At 44.1% G+C, this 20,397-nt stretch overlaps 1 protein-coding gene across 2 annotated transcripts in view; it reads right to left on the bottom strand.

Moving 5' to 3' along the window:
- The window catches only part of PLEKHH3 (pleckstrin homology, MyTH4 and FERM domain containing H3), a 113,487-nt gene that overhangs the window by 34,631 nt on the left and 58,459 nt on the right, over positions 1-20,397 (bottom strand). For both annotated transcript variants that reach the window (XM_073572313.1, XM_073572314.1), the window contains exons 3-6: positions 12,828-12,916; positions 9,419-9,613; positions 8,557-8,714; positions 6,600-6,723 (exon numbers count right to left, since the gene is read on the bottom strand). In XM_073572313.1, coding sequence (XP_073428414.1) covers positions 6,600-6,723; positions 8,557-8,714; positions 9,419-9,613; positions 12,828-12,916 — 566 coding nt within the window. The remainder of the gene's footprint in view (positions 1-6,599; positions 6,724-8,556; positions 8,715-9,418; positions 9,614-12,827; positions 12,917-20,397) is intronic.

The raw sequence follows: 20,397 nt of genomic DNA, 5'->3' as shown, positions 1-20,397 counted from the left end.
TATTTGTACTAAATGTCCAACTGGGGTCTTTTTAAATGTCCAACTGGGGTCTTTTTACATCAATTAAGGAATTTGCTCCTAAGACCTTGTGAGGGCATCACAACACATTAGGAGACAATAAAACATCCAGACTCCTTATCTATGAACTGGAGCAATATTTATGTTTCTCCCTCTCCCATAATCATAATTCTGCTTCACATCACTTGACTCATCTATTGCATTTTTTCTGTGCTGTATTGTGCATAAATATGTGACCCTTCAGATTTTGTATTAGTCTATGACTGATGAAGAGACCTGAGTAGTCTCGAAAGCTTGCAATGTGTTACCATCTTTTCAGTTAGCCATTAAAAGGTATCCACCACTGATTACTCTCAATTCTGAATATTTTTCTATCTACTGGCTAACACGGTACAAAGATATACATCTTTCCTGCTATAATACACTGCATTTAATTCTCCTCTAACATATATGGCTGATAACAAAGAACAAACATTTGCAGTTGATTACATAACCTGTCTCACCTGTCCATGACCTCTCTCACTTTTTAGTGCCTGGACAAGAGCAATCTCTGGCTCCTGGCATACTGATATATAATATGTTATTTTTGCCATTATATCTGGATTATCTTTATTGAGTTGAGATAAAAAAAAAGTGTGAATTGAAATAGAAAAGAACTTTAAAAGAGTTTGACATGAAACCTGTGACCCCCAAAATTCCTAAAATTCGTAAAAATTAATAAGAGAATGTATTGTACTGTCATGGTTAGGACATGATTAATGTCCTGTTCTCACAGGGTTAACTTTTGCCGGCATCTCTTTGGATCTGGGAGGGGTATTTATACTCACTCCAAACTAGCATTCTCTGTCAGTTATACTGCTGTTTTGGTGTGTCTGACCCCTGGTGTGCGTGTACTCTGCGTTGTTTGTTTTGCTTCCCGTGTACGACCCAGCTTGTTCCTTCACTCTGTACTCCGTCTCTCATTTTTGTACTATTGTCTTTTCTGGTTCTGACCTCCTGGCTTGGCTATCGTTACTCCGGTACAGTTTACCCCTATTGTACCGTCTAATGCCCATTCTGGTTTTCTGATCTATTGCTACGTCCTGACTATCCATTCTGTCTATTCCTTTGGTACTGTATTGCTATCTCGAGCTTTGACCTCGGCTTGATCTGGTTTCTGTCTCTGTCTATGCCCATTGGTAACATTGTCCTGTAGTTACCTTTCTAGGAGTTTCCCTGCAGCTCCTAGCTCTGTGGAGCTTAGACCACGCCCCCAGCAGTCACGTGCTTCAGGTCCTGGAGCATGCATTGTCACCACTGCTGCCCGCTCCGCAGGTATCTTTGTGCACAGTCTTAGTACTCAGGACACGCGCACTGGCTCAGTGAGCAAGTGCAGTGCGGTGTTCCTCACATTATAACTGACCCTTTTAGGTTTTTTTTCCTCTGAAGAGAAAAAAAAAAAAGGTGTGTGTTATCCTCATGGATCCCATACAAGCTTTGGCTGATCAGGTCAAGCACCTTACCCAAATGTTCCATAAACTCAATGTGGAACAGCGCACGATGGCCCATACCCAGCAACAGTTGGTGGTTACTGTGCAGGGGGCTGTCGATGCAGGGGCTTCTAGTTCTGGGGGTAGAGATGTGTCATTAGCGTCCCCCCGAATCTCCGGTTAAATTGTCCGACCCTTTCTCAGGGGATAAAAAGGAGTTCCGGTCTTTCAGAGAAGGATGCAAGCTTTTTTTTTCTCTAAGGCCCCGCTCCTCCGGGGATGAGTTCCAGAGGGTGGGGGTCATTATTTCCCTACTTCGGGGGGCTCCGCAAGCATGGGCTTTCTCTCTGTCTTCCTCTGCTCCTGAATGTATGTCAGAGAACTTGTTCTTTGAGGCTCTGGGGCACATCTATGACGAGCCTGATAGAGTGGGTCTGGCTGAGGATATGGTGATGAGTGTGACACAGGGGAGGCACTCTGCTGAATGGTTCTGCTCAGAGTTTAGACGTTGGACCGCCGAAGTATCCTGGAATGACGCCGCCCTGAGGGGGTTGTTTCGCAGGGGCCTTTCTGACCGTCTGCAGGACGCTTTGGCATTACATCCGCATCCTGATACCCTGGAGGATGCCATGATGCAGGCGGCTCGTATGGACCGGAGACTCCGTGCTAGAGGATAGATGCAACAAGAGTCTCCCTTGTACCCCAAATTGTGTGACTCTGCACCTGTATCTGAGCCCATGAAGGTTGGGTCAGTCTCGGTTAAGGAGAAAGAGAGAAGGCACCGTAGAGACAATCTACTATGCTTTTACTGTGGAGCCTCTAGACATTGGAAAAGGAATTGCCCCTCCTGTCCTTCTTCAGAGAAACCATCAGAGAAACGACTGAGTCTGGGCAACAATTGAGGAGGTTGTCCAGACTCCCAGGTACATTTTTTCTCACGTACAAAAATGGTGCTCCAGGTTGAATTGGAAATTGCTGGCGGTCCTGTTATGACCACCGCCTTTGTTGACTGTGGTTCCTCCATTAATCTGATTGATGCCCAAGTTGAGACTCTTAATAAGATAGGGACAGTCAGGTTAAGAGACCCTGTTAAAATTGTGGCTGTGGATTCATCCCCTCTTACCCGAGATGGAATTTGTCTTATGTTTGAAGTTTTTTCTATGAAAGTGGGTTCCACTCATGTGGAAAATTTAAGTTGTTTCATTATGAATAATCTGCCTGCAGGACTGGTATTGGGAATGCCCTGGTTGCAACGTCACAATCCTCTTATTGATTGGGTGAAGGGGGAGATCACCCGATGGGGATGTAATGATAATGGTCTGTGTTGTAACCCGGTTCCTTTTGTCAATCCGATAAAATCCGTATCTGTGTTATCTGTCGGTCTGGAGGGTATTCCGGAGTACCTGAGAGACTTTAAAGATGTGTTTTCCGAAAGCGAGGCTGAGGCGCTCCCACCACATAGACCATATGATTGTGTTATCGATTTAGTACCTGGAGCCAAATTACCCAAGGCTCGTTTGTTTAATTTGTCCGGGCCTGAGCGCCAAGCTATGAAAGAGTACATTAAAGAAAGCCTTCGCAAGGGGCATATTCGGCCCTCGGTATCACCCGTGGCAGCGGGGTTTTTCTTTGTAAAGAAGAAAGATGGTGGGTTGCGACCATGCCTCGACTTTCGAGAACTGAGCAAAATTACTGTTAAGAACACGTACCCTCTCCCGTTGATTCCTGATCTATGCAATCAACTCACGGGGGCCAAATGGTTTTCTAAGCTCGATCTACGAGGGGCTTATAACCTTATAAGGATCCGGGAGGGGGATGAATGGAAAACAGCCTTCCTGACAACTGAGGGGCTGTTTGAAAACCTGGTTATGCCCTTTGGCCTCACTAACGCTCCTGCGGTTTTTCAGAACTTTATTAATGTTGTTTTTTCTGACTTGATTGGACGTTACGTAGTCATTTACCTGGATGACATCATGATTTACTCTGAGGACAGTCAGTCAAACTTGCATCATCTGCGTATGGTGCTTATGAGACTCCGGGAGAACCATTTGTATGCTAAGCTGGAGAAGTGCTAATTTTTTATTGAAGAACTGTCTTTTCTTGGTGTAATTGTATCCGGGGAGGGATTCCGCATGGATCCAGGGAAGGTTCAGGCCATTACAGATTGGGTGCAGCCTCATGACCTGAAGGGGTTGCAGCGATTTCTGGGCTTCGCTAATTATTATAGGAAGTTCATTAAAGGGTTCTCGCAGGTGGTAAAACCCTTGACGGACCTCACTCTTAAAAGGGCAGATGTAAAAAATTGGTCCGTGGCCGCAAAAAATTCCTTCCTGGCATTAAAGAAATGTTTTACTACAGCCCCTGTGTTAGTACAACCTGATTCGTCAAGACCTTTTATCGTTGAGGTCGACGCTTCGGAGGTGGGGGCAGTATTGTCACAGGGCCCCTCTACCCTGACTAGCCTCAAACTCTGTGCCTTTTTCTCTAAGAAGTTCTCTTCGGCCGAGAGAAACTATGATGTCGGTAACAGGGAATTGTTAGCAGTTAAATTGGCCTTCGAAGAATGGAGGCATTTTTTGGAGGGGGCCGCTTATCCCATTACGGTCATCACTGATCATAAAAACCTGGCCTATATCAAGTCTGCTAAGAGATTGACCCCCAGACAGGCTCGGTGGGCACTTTTTTTTTTTTCTCGATTTCATTTTACCATAACGTTCCGACCAGGGTCTAAAAATGTAAAGGCTGATGCCTTATCCCGAAGTTTTGATTCTGTGTCCCCTCCAGAACCTCCTTCTCCATTCTTCAACCAGGAGTTGTTGTAGCCGAAATCTCCTCTGAGTTACAGAGAGAGATTCTGGAAGCACAAGCTCCCAGGAATAAACCCCCAAGTAAATTGTTTGTACCCGAACAATTCCGTCCCACACTCCTTCAAGAATTTCATGACTCTGTGTTAAGTGCACACCCTGGTATTGCAGCTTCACGGGGGGCATTAGCTAGGGATTTTTGGTGGCCCTCTATGGGTACTGATATAAAAAGGTTTGTGAATACTTGTGGGGTGTGCGCGCGCTCTAAATGCTCTCAGGTCTGGCCGGCCGGGGAATTGGTGCCTTTGCGAATTCCAGATAAACCATGGACACACCTGTCCATGGACTTTATCACTAACCTTCCACCTTCCAAGGGCAACTCAGTGGTATGGGTAGTGGTTGATAGATTTTCTAAGCAAGCCCACTTTGTGCCATTACCTGCATTACCATCCGCTGAAACCTTGGCCCGCTTGTTTATACAGCACATTGTTCGACTGCATGGAGTGCCTGTGAACGTGGTGTCGGACAGGGGTGTGCAATTTGTGGCAAGTTTTGGAGAGCGTTTTATATGAAGTTGGGGGTCACGTTGTCATTCTCCTCTGCCTATCACCCGGAATCCAACGGACAAACGGAACGCACCAACCAGTCATTGGAGCAGATTCTGAGATGCCTGGCCTCCTCCAGACAGGAAGACTGGTGTGAGGTATTACCCATGGCAGAATTTGCATTCAACTGTCGGATTAATCAGTCTACCGGAAAGTCTCCCTTTCTGGTCAATTATGGGTTTGTTCCCCAGTTTGGGGAATTTTCTCGCATGGATTCGGATTGCCCTGGTGCCGAGGGGATGGTACAACAATTAAAAACCCTCTGGAAGGAGGTACAGGGGAACATCTCCAAAGCCCAGAAGAAGTTCAAACATTTTGCAGACAGGAGGAGGGGGGTGGTTCCTGCATTGACAGTGGGGGAAAAAGTCTGGTTGTCCACCCGTAACATCAAACTTAAAATACCCTCTATGAAGTTGGGCCCCAAATTTATTTGCCCATACAAGATTGTAGAGGTGATCAACCCGGTGGCATACAGATTACAGTTGCCCACCTCCTTCAAAATCTCTAACGTCTTCCACAGGTCCCTATTAAAACCTGTGGGGACAGTTAGAGAAGATCCCTCATCTGTGGCTCCACCAGTGTTGGTAGAGGGTCAACTGGAGTACGAGGTAGGGCGCATCGTTAATTCACGGTGGGTGCGCCGGAGACTTAAGTACCTTATCCATTGGAAGGGATATTCCGTTGAGGATCGGTCGTGGGTTCCGGCCAGTTCGGTGCACACTGATCGACAGGTGCGGGCTTTTCATGCTAGGTACCCTGAGAAACCTGGGGGTCCAGTGGCCCCCCATTAAGAAGGGGGTACTGTCATGGTTAGGACATGGTTAATGTCCTGTTCTCACAGGGTTAACTTTTGCCGGCCTCTCTTTGGATCTGGGAGGGGTATTTATACTCACACCAAACTAGCATTCTCTGTCAGTTATACTGCTGTTTTGGTGTGTCTGACCCCTGGTGTGCGTGTACTCTGCGTTATTTGTTTTTCTTCCCGTGTATGACCCGGCTTGTTCCTTCACTCTGTCTCTCGTTTTTGTACTATTGTCTTTTCTGGTTCTGACCTCCTGGCTTGGCTATCGTTACTCCGGTACAGTTTACCCCTATTGTACCGTCTAATGCCCATTCTGGTTTTCTGATCTATTGCTACGTCCTGACTATCCATTCTGTCTAATCCTTTGGTACTGTATTGCTATCTCGAGCTTTGACCTCGGCTTGATCTGGTTTCTGTCTCTGTCTATGCTCATTGGTAACATTGTCCTGTAGTTACCTTTCTAGGAGTTTCCCTGCAGCTCCTAGCTCTGTGGAGCTTAGGCCATGCCCCCAGCAGTCACGTGCTTCAGGTCCTGGAGCATGCATTGTCACCACTGCTGCCCGCTCCGCAGGTATCTTTGTGCACAGTCTTTGTACTCAGGACACGCGCACTGGCTAATTGAGCAAGTGCAATGCGGTGTTCCTGACATGTACCTGGTGGTGACATGGCATTTGCTGTCTATACAGACAAGGAGGTGTGCTAGCTTTTAAAGTTCTTACTTCTTTATCAGAGAGATAACTAACTGACTGCTTGGAAACAGTCTTTGCACAAGTCTGTCACATACATGACATCACATATTTGAATCCTTCCAAGGAGGATGTAACAGTCAGATGTTTCATCTTCTTTCTCCATTCATAGCTGAATAATCTCTGATCTCATTGTCGCTATTTACAACACTTACGGGAATGGTCATCGGATCCATAGGGAAAGGGTAAAAGAGGAGCGTAGAGCGGATTCTTTGTATGCCGTAGGATGGGGTTCAGTTTGTAGATTTCCTCCACAGTTTCTTGATTGCAATGATTCTCCTGAAAGAAGAACAAGGAAGAAGAAAGAAAAGAAACACATTGTAAGAATTTATTTCTCATGGCACTGTCGCAACAGTAGTTATCCGCTACTGTTGCAGAACACACAGAACATATGTAACAACACAAAACTTCCTTCTTACAAAACTCAAAATAAGCTTCAGATTTCTCTTAATATCCTGTTTTTTCAGAAACTTGATGTAGAATAGCTGAGATTATATGACATTTTGAGGTAGTGCTACATTTTGTGCAATATGTTGTGACAGAAAAATCTGGTTGAAGCATAGTTTAGAGGATACGTCTTGTGGGAAAAGGAAAATACACATCAGACTAAGGCCATCACATATAGGCCCTGATTCAGCAAAGCAATTTAAACAAAATTCAAAGTGGTGGTAAAAACTTTGTGACCTAGTGTTGTCACCCCAGTTTTTCCAAGTTCTTCCAAAATGGGTGAACTGGGACAGGACAGAGGCGCAGTGCCACAGCTTGACAAGTCTTATGTCACGATCCCAGCAGGTGGTCGGTCAGCTGACGGCACAACACACAAACAACGGGATGAAGTTGGGAAGAGGAAGGCCCTACTGATAGGGAAATGAGGTATGGACACCTCCTGAGCTCCAACCTGAGCCTGCCCCTGCACTCCCCTAATGCCCTAAGTGGGTCCTTCCCCCTGCCACCATCACGAACCTCATCCCTCGCTGTCACCTCACACTGCCCTGGCTAATGCACTGGCCGGCAAGGGCACAAGCCTCACCACTGCAGATGGTACAACACAGGGGACAGTGACAAACATGAGACAGACAAGGTAAAAACACAACACTTAGCTTCCAGACTCCACTGCCAAGCTCCACACCGCAGAAGACACAGAAACAGGACTCCAAACACCTGACACACACAGACACCTGAAAGCTCCTCACTCATCAGCTGGTCTCCAGAGAAACTCTATCACCAACAGTCAGCTGATGCATCAGGTAACCATTCCACCCACATCAGCTGACCTAGCAACTCTGCAACTGCAGCACGCTGCCAACAGGGGAAACTGACATTAACCCCTGCCGACCTGAAAAGAAAAAAGTCACGTTTAAATCATAGTGGAACCAGAGTTGCCACGAATCAAAAATGGATCGTGACATCTTACTCCAGTTGGTGACTATAGAGAAAATTTCTAGTGTAGTGCAGGAGGCTATATTAAAAACTACTACATCTAATACTTTGACAAATTGTGCATCATTCCAGCTTCCAAACTCTAAAAAAAAGATGTTCTTGAAGAATGGAAAGAGATAAATATGTCGCCAACTTGTTCATGCCATGCCTAGAGAACTTTTTGCAGTACTTACAAATCATGGAGGTCATACAAAATACTAAATGAGTGTACTAAATGGGATGAATTAACTTTTGCATCAATTGATTTCAGTAAAGCTGAACACTTTGTAATTAAAGTGATATTAACCTTACTTTCATGTTGTGGGTTAAAAAAAATGTTCTATGAAACTCAGTGTTGTGAAAATTTTGGAAATTGTTCTTGCGTTATGTGCAATATTGATTAAAATAATATTATTCAAAGTTGGTATACTTAATTATGCAGAGAAGTATAGCAAGAGAGAGTGAGTCTGTTCAGCTAGAAGCACAGTGGGAGTTTTTACACATTTTGGAATTGCCAATATGTGTATTATTATTTTTAAGAAATAGAATAAAGAATATTAGAATAGTCTAATTGGAACCATCTATAACATTTGCTCGGTCTCAGACTGTTGCCTCTACAGCTCTTCGTGAACGTGTATTTGTTGTTATGTGCACAAGATAGCTTGAAGCCTACAGTCGGTCTGGTCTACTCACTTCAATGTCTTTTATGAGCAGCTGTGTGGGAGTCTCCAATGGGTCTTTACTGTCAATCACTTTCTGGATGGCGCAAACCCAATGCACGGCTTCATTGAGATGTTCTGTGTACAAGCGGTAACAGTGCTTCCTTCCATACACAGTTACATTCCAGTACCCTGGGGACAAGTAGAACATTAGTGGATTATATACTTAATACCCATCAAAGATGTAAAACCTCCTTTTGGAACAAGATGTCTATCAATTATTTGATTACGACTTTACCCAGGGTTAAAAAAAAGGTAAACCAGTAGATCCAAAAGACTTGAAGGCCTCCTGTCCCAATGGATTTCTTGACCATAACTGCTGAGCAGATCTATAGCGCTGAGGAATATGTTGGTGCTATATAAATAAAGATTACCCTCCTTTCAATACAATAATAATAATAATCTGCTGCCATTTGTTGTTATATTCTCTGAGTACAAATGTTGGGAACACCATACACGTTAGATAGTTGGAATGTGTCACCAAGAATGAATGGTGGATTCGGTGAGCATCTTTCCAATTTGTATAGACAGCTTAGTTGTAAGATAGTTATAATTTAGTGAGACCTGGCTAGGCAAGTCCGATGTGATTACATCATATGGAGAAATTCTCCATCAGAACCAAAGCTTCAAGGAAAAAATACTAAAATAATATGGAATCGGCTAGCACATGGCACAAAAGCCTCCATATGCCTCTGTATGAAACTGGAAGTGTACAGAAGTGCAGTAAGGCCTCATTCAAGTTATGGGTGGCCTATTATGCTGCAAAAATCAAAAGGTAGATGAAGAATAGGATGTCATACACTGACAGCTCTGATATGACGGCTGCTATTGCTCACCTGTCTCCTTGTAAGTTTGTTTTGATGGCCACATGACAGAACACAAGCTGGTGAGCACCAAGCTTCCCAAGCGTTTGTTAGGTTTCTCATTGCTATTGTAACAATCTAGGGAATCTGGAGTCAGGACAAACCAGTATTTCTTCAGCCTGGACCAGGGCCGTCTGGCTTCACCACACACCTCACGCTGCAGCCACCCTGAGGCACAGGAGAGAGGAAAACTGAATTTAATTTGGTGGAAACGAAGATTCTCCTGCTAACTTCACAATGGACAGGCGTCCATCTATTGATTTCTCTCTAGGTCCCCTGAATGCGTATAGAGCAAACATAATGGCAGATGAGATGACAAAACACTGGAGCTAAGAACCAATAAAATCCTTCCAATTCAATACAGTAAAATAAAGACACGTTCTATAAATGACAATGTAGGAATCATAACAGGCTTTTTTATTTTACTAGTAGAATTACCTTTCTTCTCATGGGTCTACTTTCTTTAACGGTTTGTTGTTTGTGTGTGTGGTTAAATTTTCACTTGTTACTGATATGGAGCCAACATATCAACGTTTCAATTAATATTTGTTTTCGTTTTCCATTTTTTTTTGCAAATATGTTGAGAACGGAAGGTCCTAGAGAACTGAAGCCTTCCGAAGTGACTGATTAATCTATGTGCAAAATTTGGTGCAAATGATTGCAGTCGTATGGCCGTGCATAAAGAGCAGACAACAGGAACCTGGATCCGTAGAAGCGAGTAATCGCGAAACGGCCGTTGTCCAGCACCTCCCTCCCCTAGCATTCCTCTAGCGTCCTGCATTTCCACATATCTATTGATGGAATTCATGTGAAATAATGACGCACAGTTTTTCAGCTATATTGGTGAGTGCTGCATATTTCTTTCTTTTTCGCTTTACATTGAAATATTCATGTTTTTACCCAAAGAAAGAAGATGTTGCACAACATATATAAGGGGTTGTCCAGCACTTGGGACAGGCCCGTCTCAATCAGCATGTTTCCCTGGTAAAATAACAACACATATAATCACCTCTGGTGCCAGCGCTGTTCCAGCAGTGTCAGCACTCGCTCTCCCGAGGATTGTATGACATTGCTATGGCACACGATCCCTGCTGCCAATCAGAATTGGCTTCACTCTCCCTTTAGGAATCAGACATTAAGAGGAAGTGAGAGTTGCGGCTGGCCGCTTACTTCCGCTTGACCTCTGATTTGACTGAAGGTGGGGAGAGTGAATCCAGTGCTGATTGGCCGCAGGGATCGTGTGCCATAACAATGTCATACAATCCCCGGGACAGCGAGTGCTGACACTGCTGGAACAGCGCCGGCACCAGAGGTGAGTATATGTGTTGTTATTAAACTGGGGATAAACATGCTGATTGTGATGTGGTTGTCCGCGTAGTGGACAACCTCTTTAATTTCAGATTGGTCATGTTGAATTTCAATGGTCAATACTTTTTGTCTCAGGGTAAATAAGCTACTGACAAAAAGGGAGATGGTGTGGGGGGAGGGTGGGCAAGAATAGCTGTCAGTTAATGTTTTGACCACTTATCTGTCAGAACTGTTGAACAGATTTAGGGGCTGCTTAATAATTGCTTTTGTGCCTTTTTTGTCTAGTTTTGTTTTTTTTTTATCTTTTTTTGTTTTTGCCATGTTCATCTTTCCATTTGCACCTATTTTGAGGTCTCTTTTTCACCTCTTTTTGGTTATGTTTGTCGATATTTGTGACCTTCAGGGCTTCCAGATGTTTTTGCTTGAGTCATCTGCTGCGACTTTTCAAAAATGCATAAAAATCAGCATTTAGGATTTCATGTCCCCTCTCGTAGGTTACGATAAGAGGCAATATCACACCTTGACGTACCACAGTGTGACATTTGGCATGCAATAGATTTGGTTTAAGATCAAAGGTCAGTCAAGACACCAGAATCAAAAGGACTGCTGACAAAAATATAGGGCGCAAATGATTATTGCATTTGTGCCTGTTTGTCGAGTTTTTGGTGTTTTTCACAATTTTTGTTTGCAGTAAATCCAGCTTTCCATTTGCTCCTTTTTAAAGTGGGTTTTTAGGTGGGGTTTAGGGTTTCCAGATATGTTTGATTGATTCATTATTTGCGACTTTTCAAAAAGTTACAAAATGTGTCTCAAATGTATTCAAGTCACCCCCTGGAGTGATTCTATATGCAACATTTTTTTTTTACGACAAAAGCAGTTATGGAGAGTAAAAAAGACCATTTTAAACTTTGTATAAAATACATGAATCATGTGTACCATTTTGATGAGCTTGGCGCAAAAAAAAATCAGCGAAAACCCACAATAAAAAAAGTGACTTCACAAAAACCACAAATGACGACTCGAGCCCATAATGTTTTCTACTAGATTATAGGTCCCCATACTCATTAAACTGAACCTGCCAACATCGATAGGTTCAGAAGGTGGTCTAATATGAATGGAGGTGCTGTTGGTTGAAGTAGATCTTGATTTCACTTGTCCGATTTTGGACTGCCAATCACATTTTTATCCCTGAGATAAGTTGCCGAGTGAGCGAGCGCTGCTGTGCATGGGTTGTCAGCCAAAATGGCTGTTGGCTGAATAATTGGACGAAGCATTATTAGGCAGATAGGCTGGCCATACATATTAGATGGCTAAAGGGGGCTTTACACATAGCGATATCGCTAAAGCGTCACCGATTTTGTGACGCAGCAGCAATATTGCTAGCGATATCGCTATGTGTGATACTTACCTCCGACCGGCTCCCCCGCGGTCTGTCGCTGATCGCGCGAGATTGTGCAGCTCCATTTCTCGTCGGGCGCTTCCTGCTGGCGCCGACGAGCGATGTGTGGACGTGGGCGGGAGGACGTCAGGATCGCCGCGTCTGAAAGGTAAGTAATGACCGCTGCTGCGTCGCTACGTCGCTGTGAGATCTGCCTGTGTGGCAGCTCACTAGCGACCATTTAGCGATGCACCAGCGATCCTGACCGGGTCGTATCGTGGTCGGGATCGCTGGTGCATCGCTAAATGTAAAGGGGGCTTAACTCTTTCTGTAAAGTGATAGGAGCTTGTGATATGTACAATGAATAAATAACTTCTATCATATGATGATGAGCTGTGATTGACCAAAGGCCCCACCATGTACATTTGCCTATAATTGTCCGAATCTGACAATATTGGCAAGGTTGGCCTTCAGTCTGGCACCCTCATAAATCAAAACCTGTCTTTGAAGGCTGATTGGTTATGTGGGATTGATCTTACAAGACATGGAAGCCGTCTGAACATTTTATACACTAGTACATTGATATCATTAGACCATGGTCACTGTCCAATCCTCCCACCACTTCCTATTACTTTTCCAGCTCCCACCATCCTATTTGTGTTGCTGACCACTAGTCACCAGTGAATATTTCTTTACCTTTCACTATGACATCCTGGTCGTCCTTGCATATAACCTTGCTGCTCGGTGTTATCAGGCTGTCTTTTTCCTCAGAGACATGTAAGGGCCTGAAATAAACAGAGACAGGATAAAATCTCCTTGCCAGCCACGCACCCACACATGTTACATAGCATATGATAGCGGATACTGCAAGAGGCTTCTAGGCCACCTACCCTTATATTCTCCTATATCACATCAGTCGTGATTTATAGCCCAAAATAACGGAAGAAAGGACTTGTGAAGATGTCACTGCACGCCATAGATCCATCACCCAGGATCTGTTATTAATGGCATCAGAGCGTTATCCCTTTTAAATAAAAGTCACCTTTACACTAGCTGGAAATGTGTGCTTTAGTAAATATGTCCTTCCCATACAATATCAATTGTAAAGTCTATTTCTCAAACGTATTGTGCTGTACCTCTGTTACTCTACCTGGAAATATATAAATTAACTAATAACAAGGTTTTACTATTCCTCTTGGGACATGTACCTCCACACAATGACAGTTTAGAAGAGTTGCCTGGGCAAAATAAAATTATCCCCCTTAAGATATACAAAAATGAACAAACTCAGTCATATTCACCTAACGGCACTGACCAGGGTCCATCACATATTTTCTGTGCAGAGACAGTAATCATCGATGTTACTGGTCCCACCAGCCGTGTCCTCATTAAAAGTCTGATGAGACACCTGGATTCTGCAGCCAATCACAGGCTGCAGCGGTCCAGCGGTGGTTGGAACAGTGACACCACCGCTTCCTGTCTCTGCAAATAGCACAAAGTTTATTGTTTATTTTTTTACAAATATCGTCCCCTGTACATACATTGGGTGAGAATGGTGATATTTACTCCACTGTAAGTGGGCAGTACTCCCACTATTTGCTATTTTCTATATCCCATCCCCTGGCACAGTTTTTTGCCCTGACAAGCCCTTTTAGCGTTATAACAAGGGTAATGTGAAATCCCAATTGTCAATTTCTTCATATATTACCAGGAGGATTAAAAAAGGAAAGGTACAGCGCAGAGTTCTACGAGAAGATACTACAGTCAAGAGAATTGAGCGATCCTCTTTAGGAGAACAATATAGGCATTGGCTTGAAGTTTTGTCTTGAAAAAGGAGCTTCTACAGCTCCGAAAAGCACATGCGATTATTCCTTTGTATCCAGCAATTCATCTGTGGACATTACTATACGTTTCCCAATCTTTTGCCGAGGACCTTCCTTGTGTACAGTGAGAAGCAGCAGCTGATACTTACACGCTTTTGGGGGAGTTTTGCCCGACACAACCCATAAAGGTGAGCACAATCCCACCCTTTTGTTCCCCCTGCTCTAACTCTATTACCCTATGGGGGCATTATCCCAATTTTGGCTCATATCAACAGTCAGGAGAGTTGACAGATCCTGTTTAGGAGAACAATATACCGTAGGCCTTTTTAGGAAATCTTGCCTTGATGTAGATCTTTTTCCAATTAATGTTTTGTACACTTGTGTGACTCTCGCCTTCTATAATAATAATAATAAATTTTATTTTTATAGCGCCGACATATTCCGCAGCACTTTACATTTCAGAGGGGATTTGTACAGACAATAGACATTACAGCATAACAATAATCACATACAGTAGATTATAACAAATACCAAGAGGAAAGAGGGCCCTGCTCGCAAGCTTACAGTCTATGAGGAAAGAGGTAGACACGAAAGGTGGGTGGTAACAGTTACCCTGATTGTATGGACCAGCCATAATGTTAAGTGTGTGACAGTACGGACACAGAGGGCTAATGGATGCATAAAGTATGTGGGAGAATGATGCGGGGTACCTGGTTATGGTAAAACTTTTGGCTCTGCCACACAGGGATAGATTAGGTTAATGTGTTGAGGCGGTAGGCCAGTCTGAATAAATGCGTTTTCAGGACACGCTTAAAATTGTGGGGATTGGGGACTAATCGTATTCTATGGATCTATGGGGATTAACTAGTACATTGCTACTTTTCATTCATAATAAAAATGTAGGAAATCACCATGATAGAGCATCTTTAAAGAGTAAGAAAAAATCAGAAGCGCGAGGCCCTGGAGAAATATCAGGAAAGTTGGTTAAGCAAGTCTCATGCCTCTAAAAGTGCCATGGGATGTTGCAAGCCCAGCAGAAAGGAATGCTTCGCCACGCCAATATGCCGTGTTTAATTTAACCACCTGAAGGAAGTGAGGGAAACCACATAATCTGTGGGCCTGGGCCAATGCCTGCACCCAGACAGTCAGATGAAGGGCAAATGAGATGGGGCAGCAATGCAGACTGAATGTGTGAAGGAGGAGGAAGAGGAGGAGGACGGGAGGCTGAATCACTGGGAAAGAGAGAATGATTTGTGTAATGATGGTGCTGAGTCAGAAAAACTGGAGGAAGGGAGACAAAAGGTAAAAATAGAGAAGTGGGAGCGCAAGACGGGATTGTGATGTGGATGAGCGAGTACAATAATGGTGCGTTTAGACCTGCCAATTATTAACCAGTCAATGCACCTCCACGAGAGCAGATCGACGACATAAAAGTCTATGTATAGAAGAGTAAAGGAAAAAAAGAACTACTGTAAGAGCAAAGTGATATAAGACATGCGGCCAACAGATTGTAAACTGCTGGCATTTCCCTGGACTTCTGCTGGCAGAAATCAGATGGTATAAATATAGCTAAAATTAAATATAAATACATGTTTGATGTCCTGCAGCAATGTCCTTCCATCTGTAATGGGGTAAACACATATTTCTAACAATCTGATTACATTGGCAGCCTGAGGAACAAAATGACCTCCTCTGACTACTGTAGGCACACATCGCCCCATCGCTGCTCTAAAGCTGGCCATAGTCATGGGTGGGTTATCAGCTGAGTCAGCTCATTTTAGTAACCATCAGTGGCCTCAGTGGTAAAACTTCCTAACCTTCCCGAATCCAGACATTGAAGAGGTTTGGGGGTAGGTCCTGAATTCAGCTGTATCGATGTCCTTAGGTCACAGATTCACCAGAATATAACAGTGGCGCAAGGAGCAGACAGGTCCTTCCTCCACCGTTCAGTCTATGCAAAGACTGAAGGCCCTGCTAAGACCTTCAAGTCAGGAGACAGTCTCAGGTCATATGAAGAGAGCAGTGGTGAAGAGGAGCCGGACACATGGAAGGTATGTGTATTTTTGATTTGACAGAGCTGTATGTGTTGATGTTGCAGAGCTGTGTATAGTTGTGTGTGTGTGGGGGAACTTGTACTGTGGGGACAATATACAGTCTGTGTTGGTTAATGTGGGGGCATCATACTGTTTGTGGGGAAGTGTGCTCTGGGAGCTTCCTACTGTATGAGCACTGTGGTGGCCAGGAAAGGGTTACCATGTATGAAAACACTAAAGGGGTTCACTAGGAGCAAAATGTCTGTGTGGCCCAATGTGAAGGACTAGGAAAGGTTAAAGTACTGGTTTACTGCTGCTTTCTTATCATTGAAAGTTGGTAGATGATGCTAGTAGTATGGTATATGACCACTCTAGAGGAAGAAAGAAAAGAGTATTATTTCCTTCTTTATGTATGATTTTTAAGGTGTTGGATAACAGCTATAAATTAGCTTTTGGACTGAGCAGCCAGTCATGTCTGTCATTGATGACAATCTGCTAAGCCTCCAATTATTAGTCTGAGGTAAAAAAAAAAAAAGATTGTCCTTTTGGCCTCCTTCTGATTGGTTTGCATCCAGATACAGTTTAATCAACCGTATAGGAAAGTGCAGCAGATTATGCTCTCCTGTACAAAGGGCCACTGCAAAATATGGCTCCGATCATCAAGACTGGCGTGAACAACACCGCTCTTGAGGAGGGGGTATGTAGGAGTCAGACACTCCTTCTTCATTAAGATACACACCCCTCTTAATGAACAAGGCGCATCTGAAAAGCAGGGCCCCCCTCCCCCAAGGGCCCCCAGCTAGCGGCACATCACACAGCTGTATGGGGCCCGTGAAGCAGGCACATCACACAGCTGCTATGGGGACCGTGAAGCAGGAGGGCCTGCCTGCCGCCAGCACTGACTCCCCCCGCCGCTTTGAACTATATGGTACATGTTGTGAGTTCATTTTCCCCTTCATTACTGAGGCCCGAGGAACTCCCTCTTCTGGTAAAGAAAGGTAGTGAGCCTGATTATCAAACATCTGAGGCTGATGATGATGACTGGCTGAGTGGAGTTACTGACTGGATATAAGGCTGCCGATGCCCTTCTGCCCTGCGGGTGATTTCTCTGTGGGATCCTTGGAGACCAGTCTGAATTCCTGCTCCTCTAAAGCTAAGTTTGCTGCTCGGCCTTTTGCTTTGGTGCTTTGACTTTGTTTTGCTTTGTTTTTCTGGATTTCTGCCATTCCCTGCTGGGGTGTGCTGAATTCATTTAGCTCTGTCTTCTGAAAATACCTGAGTGCTGATTTAGTTTTTGAAGCCTAGCTGCTTCAGGGCCTTTTTCATATCAGCTTGTTGGCTTATGTCTTTGATAGGGTTTTGACAGATTGCAGACAGCAGCCTTCCTGTCCTTTCCTATCTAGGTAGTTTTGGGCCCCGTCTTTGCTCAGTCTATCTTTCCGTCTATGTTAGTTTTTTCATCTTGCTTCACCGTCATTATATGTTGGGGGCTGCCTATTGCTTTGGGGTCTGCTCTGGGGCAGTTTAGATTTCCCCTTTCTTTCTTTAGGCCTATGTAATTCTCTGGCTGTGATCGAGGGGTCTAGGGCATCGTAGGAACCCCCCACGGCTACTGCTAGTTGTGTTGATAGGTTCAGGGGTCTGCAATCTGATAGTTGCCAACTTCTCTGGTTTTCTGGACTTAGCTTGTATTTCTGCTTTTGCCTCCTACGGTGACTCATTCATAACAGAATCACCCGCCATACCGCGGATCCTAGGGTACTCAATAGCAGGAAAGTTTGTAAAAAAAAAAAAAGAAGTGTGTATATTTTTTCCTCTATATCTCTGAGGCCGTAGGGGGAATTTTTTTTTTTTTTCTCTCAATGGAGATAAAGCAATTGTCTGATCGTGTGGAGCAGCTCGCTGCGGAAGTGCGGGGAATTTCCGCCTACCTTGCTCATTCACATGCTGCTGAACCAAAGATTCCTACACCTGATGTATTTTTTGGGGATCGGTCTAAATTTTTGAATTTCAAAAATAATTGTAAATTATTTTTTGCCTTGAAGCCTAACTCGTCAGGGAGCTCCGTGCAGCAGGTTAAAATTTTCATCTCTTTGCTGAGTGGCGATCCCCAGGATTGGGTGTTTTCTTTGAAACCAGATGATCCTATTCTGACTAATGTGAACGCATTCTTTCAAGCTTTGGGGTTGTTGTATGACGAACCTAATACCATTGATCAGGCTGAAAAGACCCTGCTGGCATTGAGCCAGGGTCGTGATTCTGCAGAATTGTACTGTCAAAAATTCCGAAAGTGGGCAGTACTTACTACCTGGAATGATAATGCCTTGGCTGCTCTCTTTCGGAAGGGGTTGACAGAAGCCGTAAAAGATACTATGGTGGGATTTCCTGTTCCCTCTGGTCTTGACGATTCTATGTCATTAGCCATTCAGGTTGATCGGCGTTTGCGCGAACGCAAAGCTGCACGAGAGGTGTTGCCACCTGTTGAACTGAACAAATGTCTGAACCTATGCAATGTGATAGAGTTTTTTCCAGAGAGCAGCGTCAGGAGTTCAGAAGGCGTAATAAGTTGTGTTTTTTCTGTGGAGATGCCTCGCATATTATTTCTGTCTGTCCTAAATGAGAGAAATGCTTTGCACACACGTTTTCTGTTGGGGGTGTTCAACCTAAGTTTCTTCTGGCTATTACTCTGATCTGCTCCCTGTCCACATTTTCCGCCAAGGCTTTTGTGGATTCGGGAGCAGCCCTAAACCTAATGGACTTGGATTTTGCTAAACGTTGTGGATTTCCGATGACACCTCTGCAGATGCCTATCCCTTTGAGGGGGATTGATGCTATTCCTTTGGCTAAAAATAAACCCCAGTTTTGGACCCAGGTGGTAATGCAGGTCGCCCCAGACCATCAAGAAAATTGCAGATTTTTGGTGTTGCATAATCTGCATGATACTATTGTTCTGGGGTTTCCCTGGTTACAGATTCATAATCCAGTTTTGGATTGGAAATCTGTGTCTGTGGTGAGTTGGGGTTGTCGGTGTGCCTTTAGTGAGGCTCCGGGGTTTTCCACCTCTCCTCAGTCGCATGATGTTCCTGATTATTTGGCGGACTTTTATGATGTATTTAGTGAGAATGAGTCTGCGTCTCTGCCTCCTCATAGGAGTTATGACTGTGCAATTGAACTGAGCCCGGGGTGTAAATTTCCCAAGGGTCGGCTCTTCAATTTATCTGTACCCGAGCACGAGGCTATGCGATCCTATATTAAGGAGGCGTTGGAGAAGGGTCATATTAGACCATCCTCGTCACCCTTAGGTGCCGGTTTTTTTTTTGTAGCCAAAAAGGATGGATCATTAAGACCTTGTATTGATTATCGTGCCCTCAACAAAATTACTGTTAAATATCAGTATCCGTTACCCCTGATTTCTGATCTATTCTCCAGAGTTAAAGGTGCTTGCTGGTTTACCAAGCTTGACCTCAGGGGGGCGTATAATCTTATTCGCATTAAGCATGGGGATGAATGGAAGACGACGTTTAATACTCCGGAGGGACATTTTGAGTACCTGGTGATGCCTTTTGGGCTCACTAATGCCCCTTCTGTCTTCCAGTGCTTCATGAACGATATTTTCTGAGATTTTGTCGATAAATTTTTGATTATCTATCTGGATGATATTTTGATCTTCTCCAAGGATTGGGATTCTCATGTGGAACATATTCGGACTGTGTTCCGGATCTTGAGGGAGAATTCCCTGTATGTCAAAGGATCTAAATGCCTTTTTGGAGTACAGAGGATTTCTTTTTTGGGATTTATTTTGTCCCCGTCAACTATTGAAATGGACCCGGCCAAGGTACAGGCCATTCACGATTGGGTTCAGCCCACTTCTTTGAAGGCCCTCCAGAAGTTTTTGGGTTTTGCTAATTTTTATCGGAAATTTATAGCAAAATTTTCTAGTATTGCCAAGCCATTGACTGATTTGACTAAAAAGGGTGCTGATGTGTTAAATTGGCCTCCGGAGGCTGTTTCCTCCTTTCAGGAGCTGAAGCGAAGATTCACCTCCGCCCCGGTTTTGCGGCAACCTGATGTCTCACTTCCATTCCAGGTAGAGGTGGATGCTTCTGAGATTGGTGCAGGAGCTGTTTTGTCCCAAAAGGATCCTGTAACATCTAAAATGAATCCCTGTGCTTTCTTTTCCCGAAAGTTCTCTCCATCTGAACGTAACTATGATGTGGGGAATAGGGAACTGTTGGCCATGAAATGGGCATTTGAGGAGTGGACACATTGGTTGGAGGGAGCTAAGCATCAAGTCATGGTCCTCACTGATCACAAGAATTTGATTTACCTAGAGTCGGCTAAGCGCTTGAACCCTAGACAGGCTAGGTGGGCCTTGTTTTTTACACGTTTTGATTTTGTGGTTTCTTTTCT

Source organism: Dendrobates tinctorius, unplaced genomic scaffold (genome assembly GCF_039654945.1).
Source record: "Dendrobates tinctorius isolate UK_male_01 unplaced genomic scaffold, ASM3965494v1 ptg000032l, whole genome shotgun sequence".
Lineage (NCBI taxonomy): Eukaryota > Metazoa > Chordata > Amphibia > Anura > Dendrobatidae > Dendrobates > Dendrobates tinctorius.
Note: the sequence above shows the minus strand (reverse complement) of the source record. Positions and strands in the feature narration are given on the sequence as shown.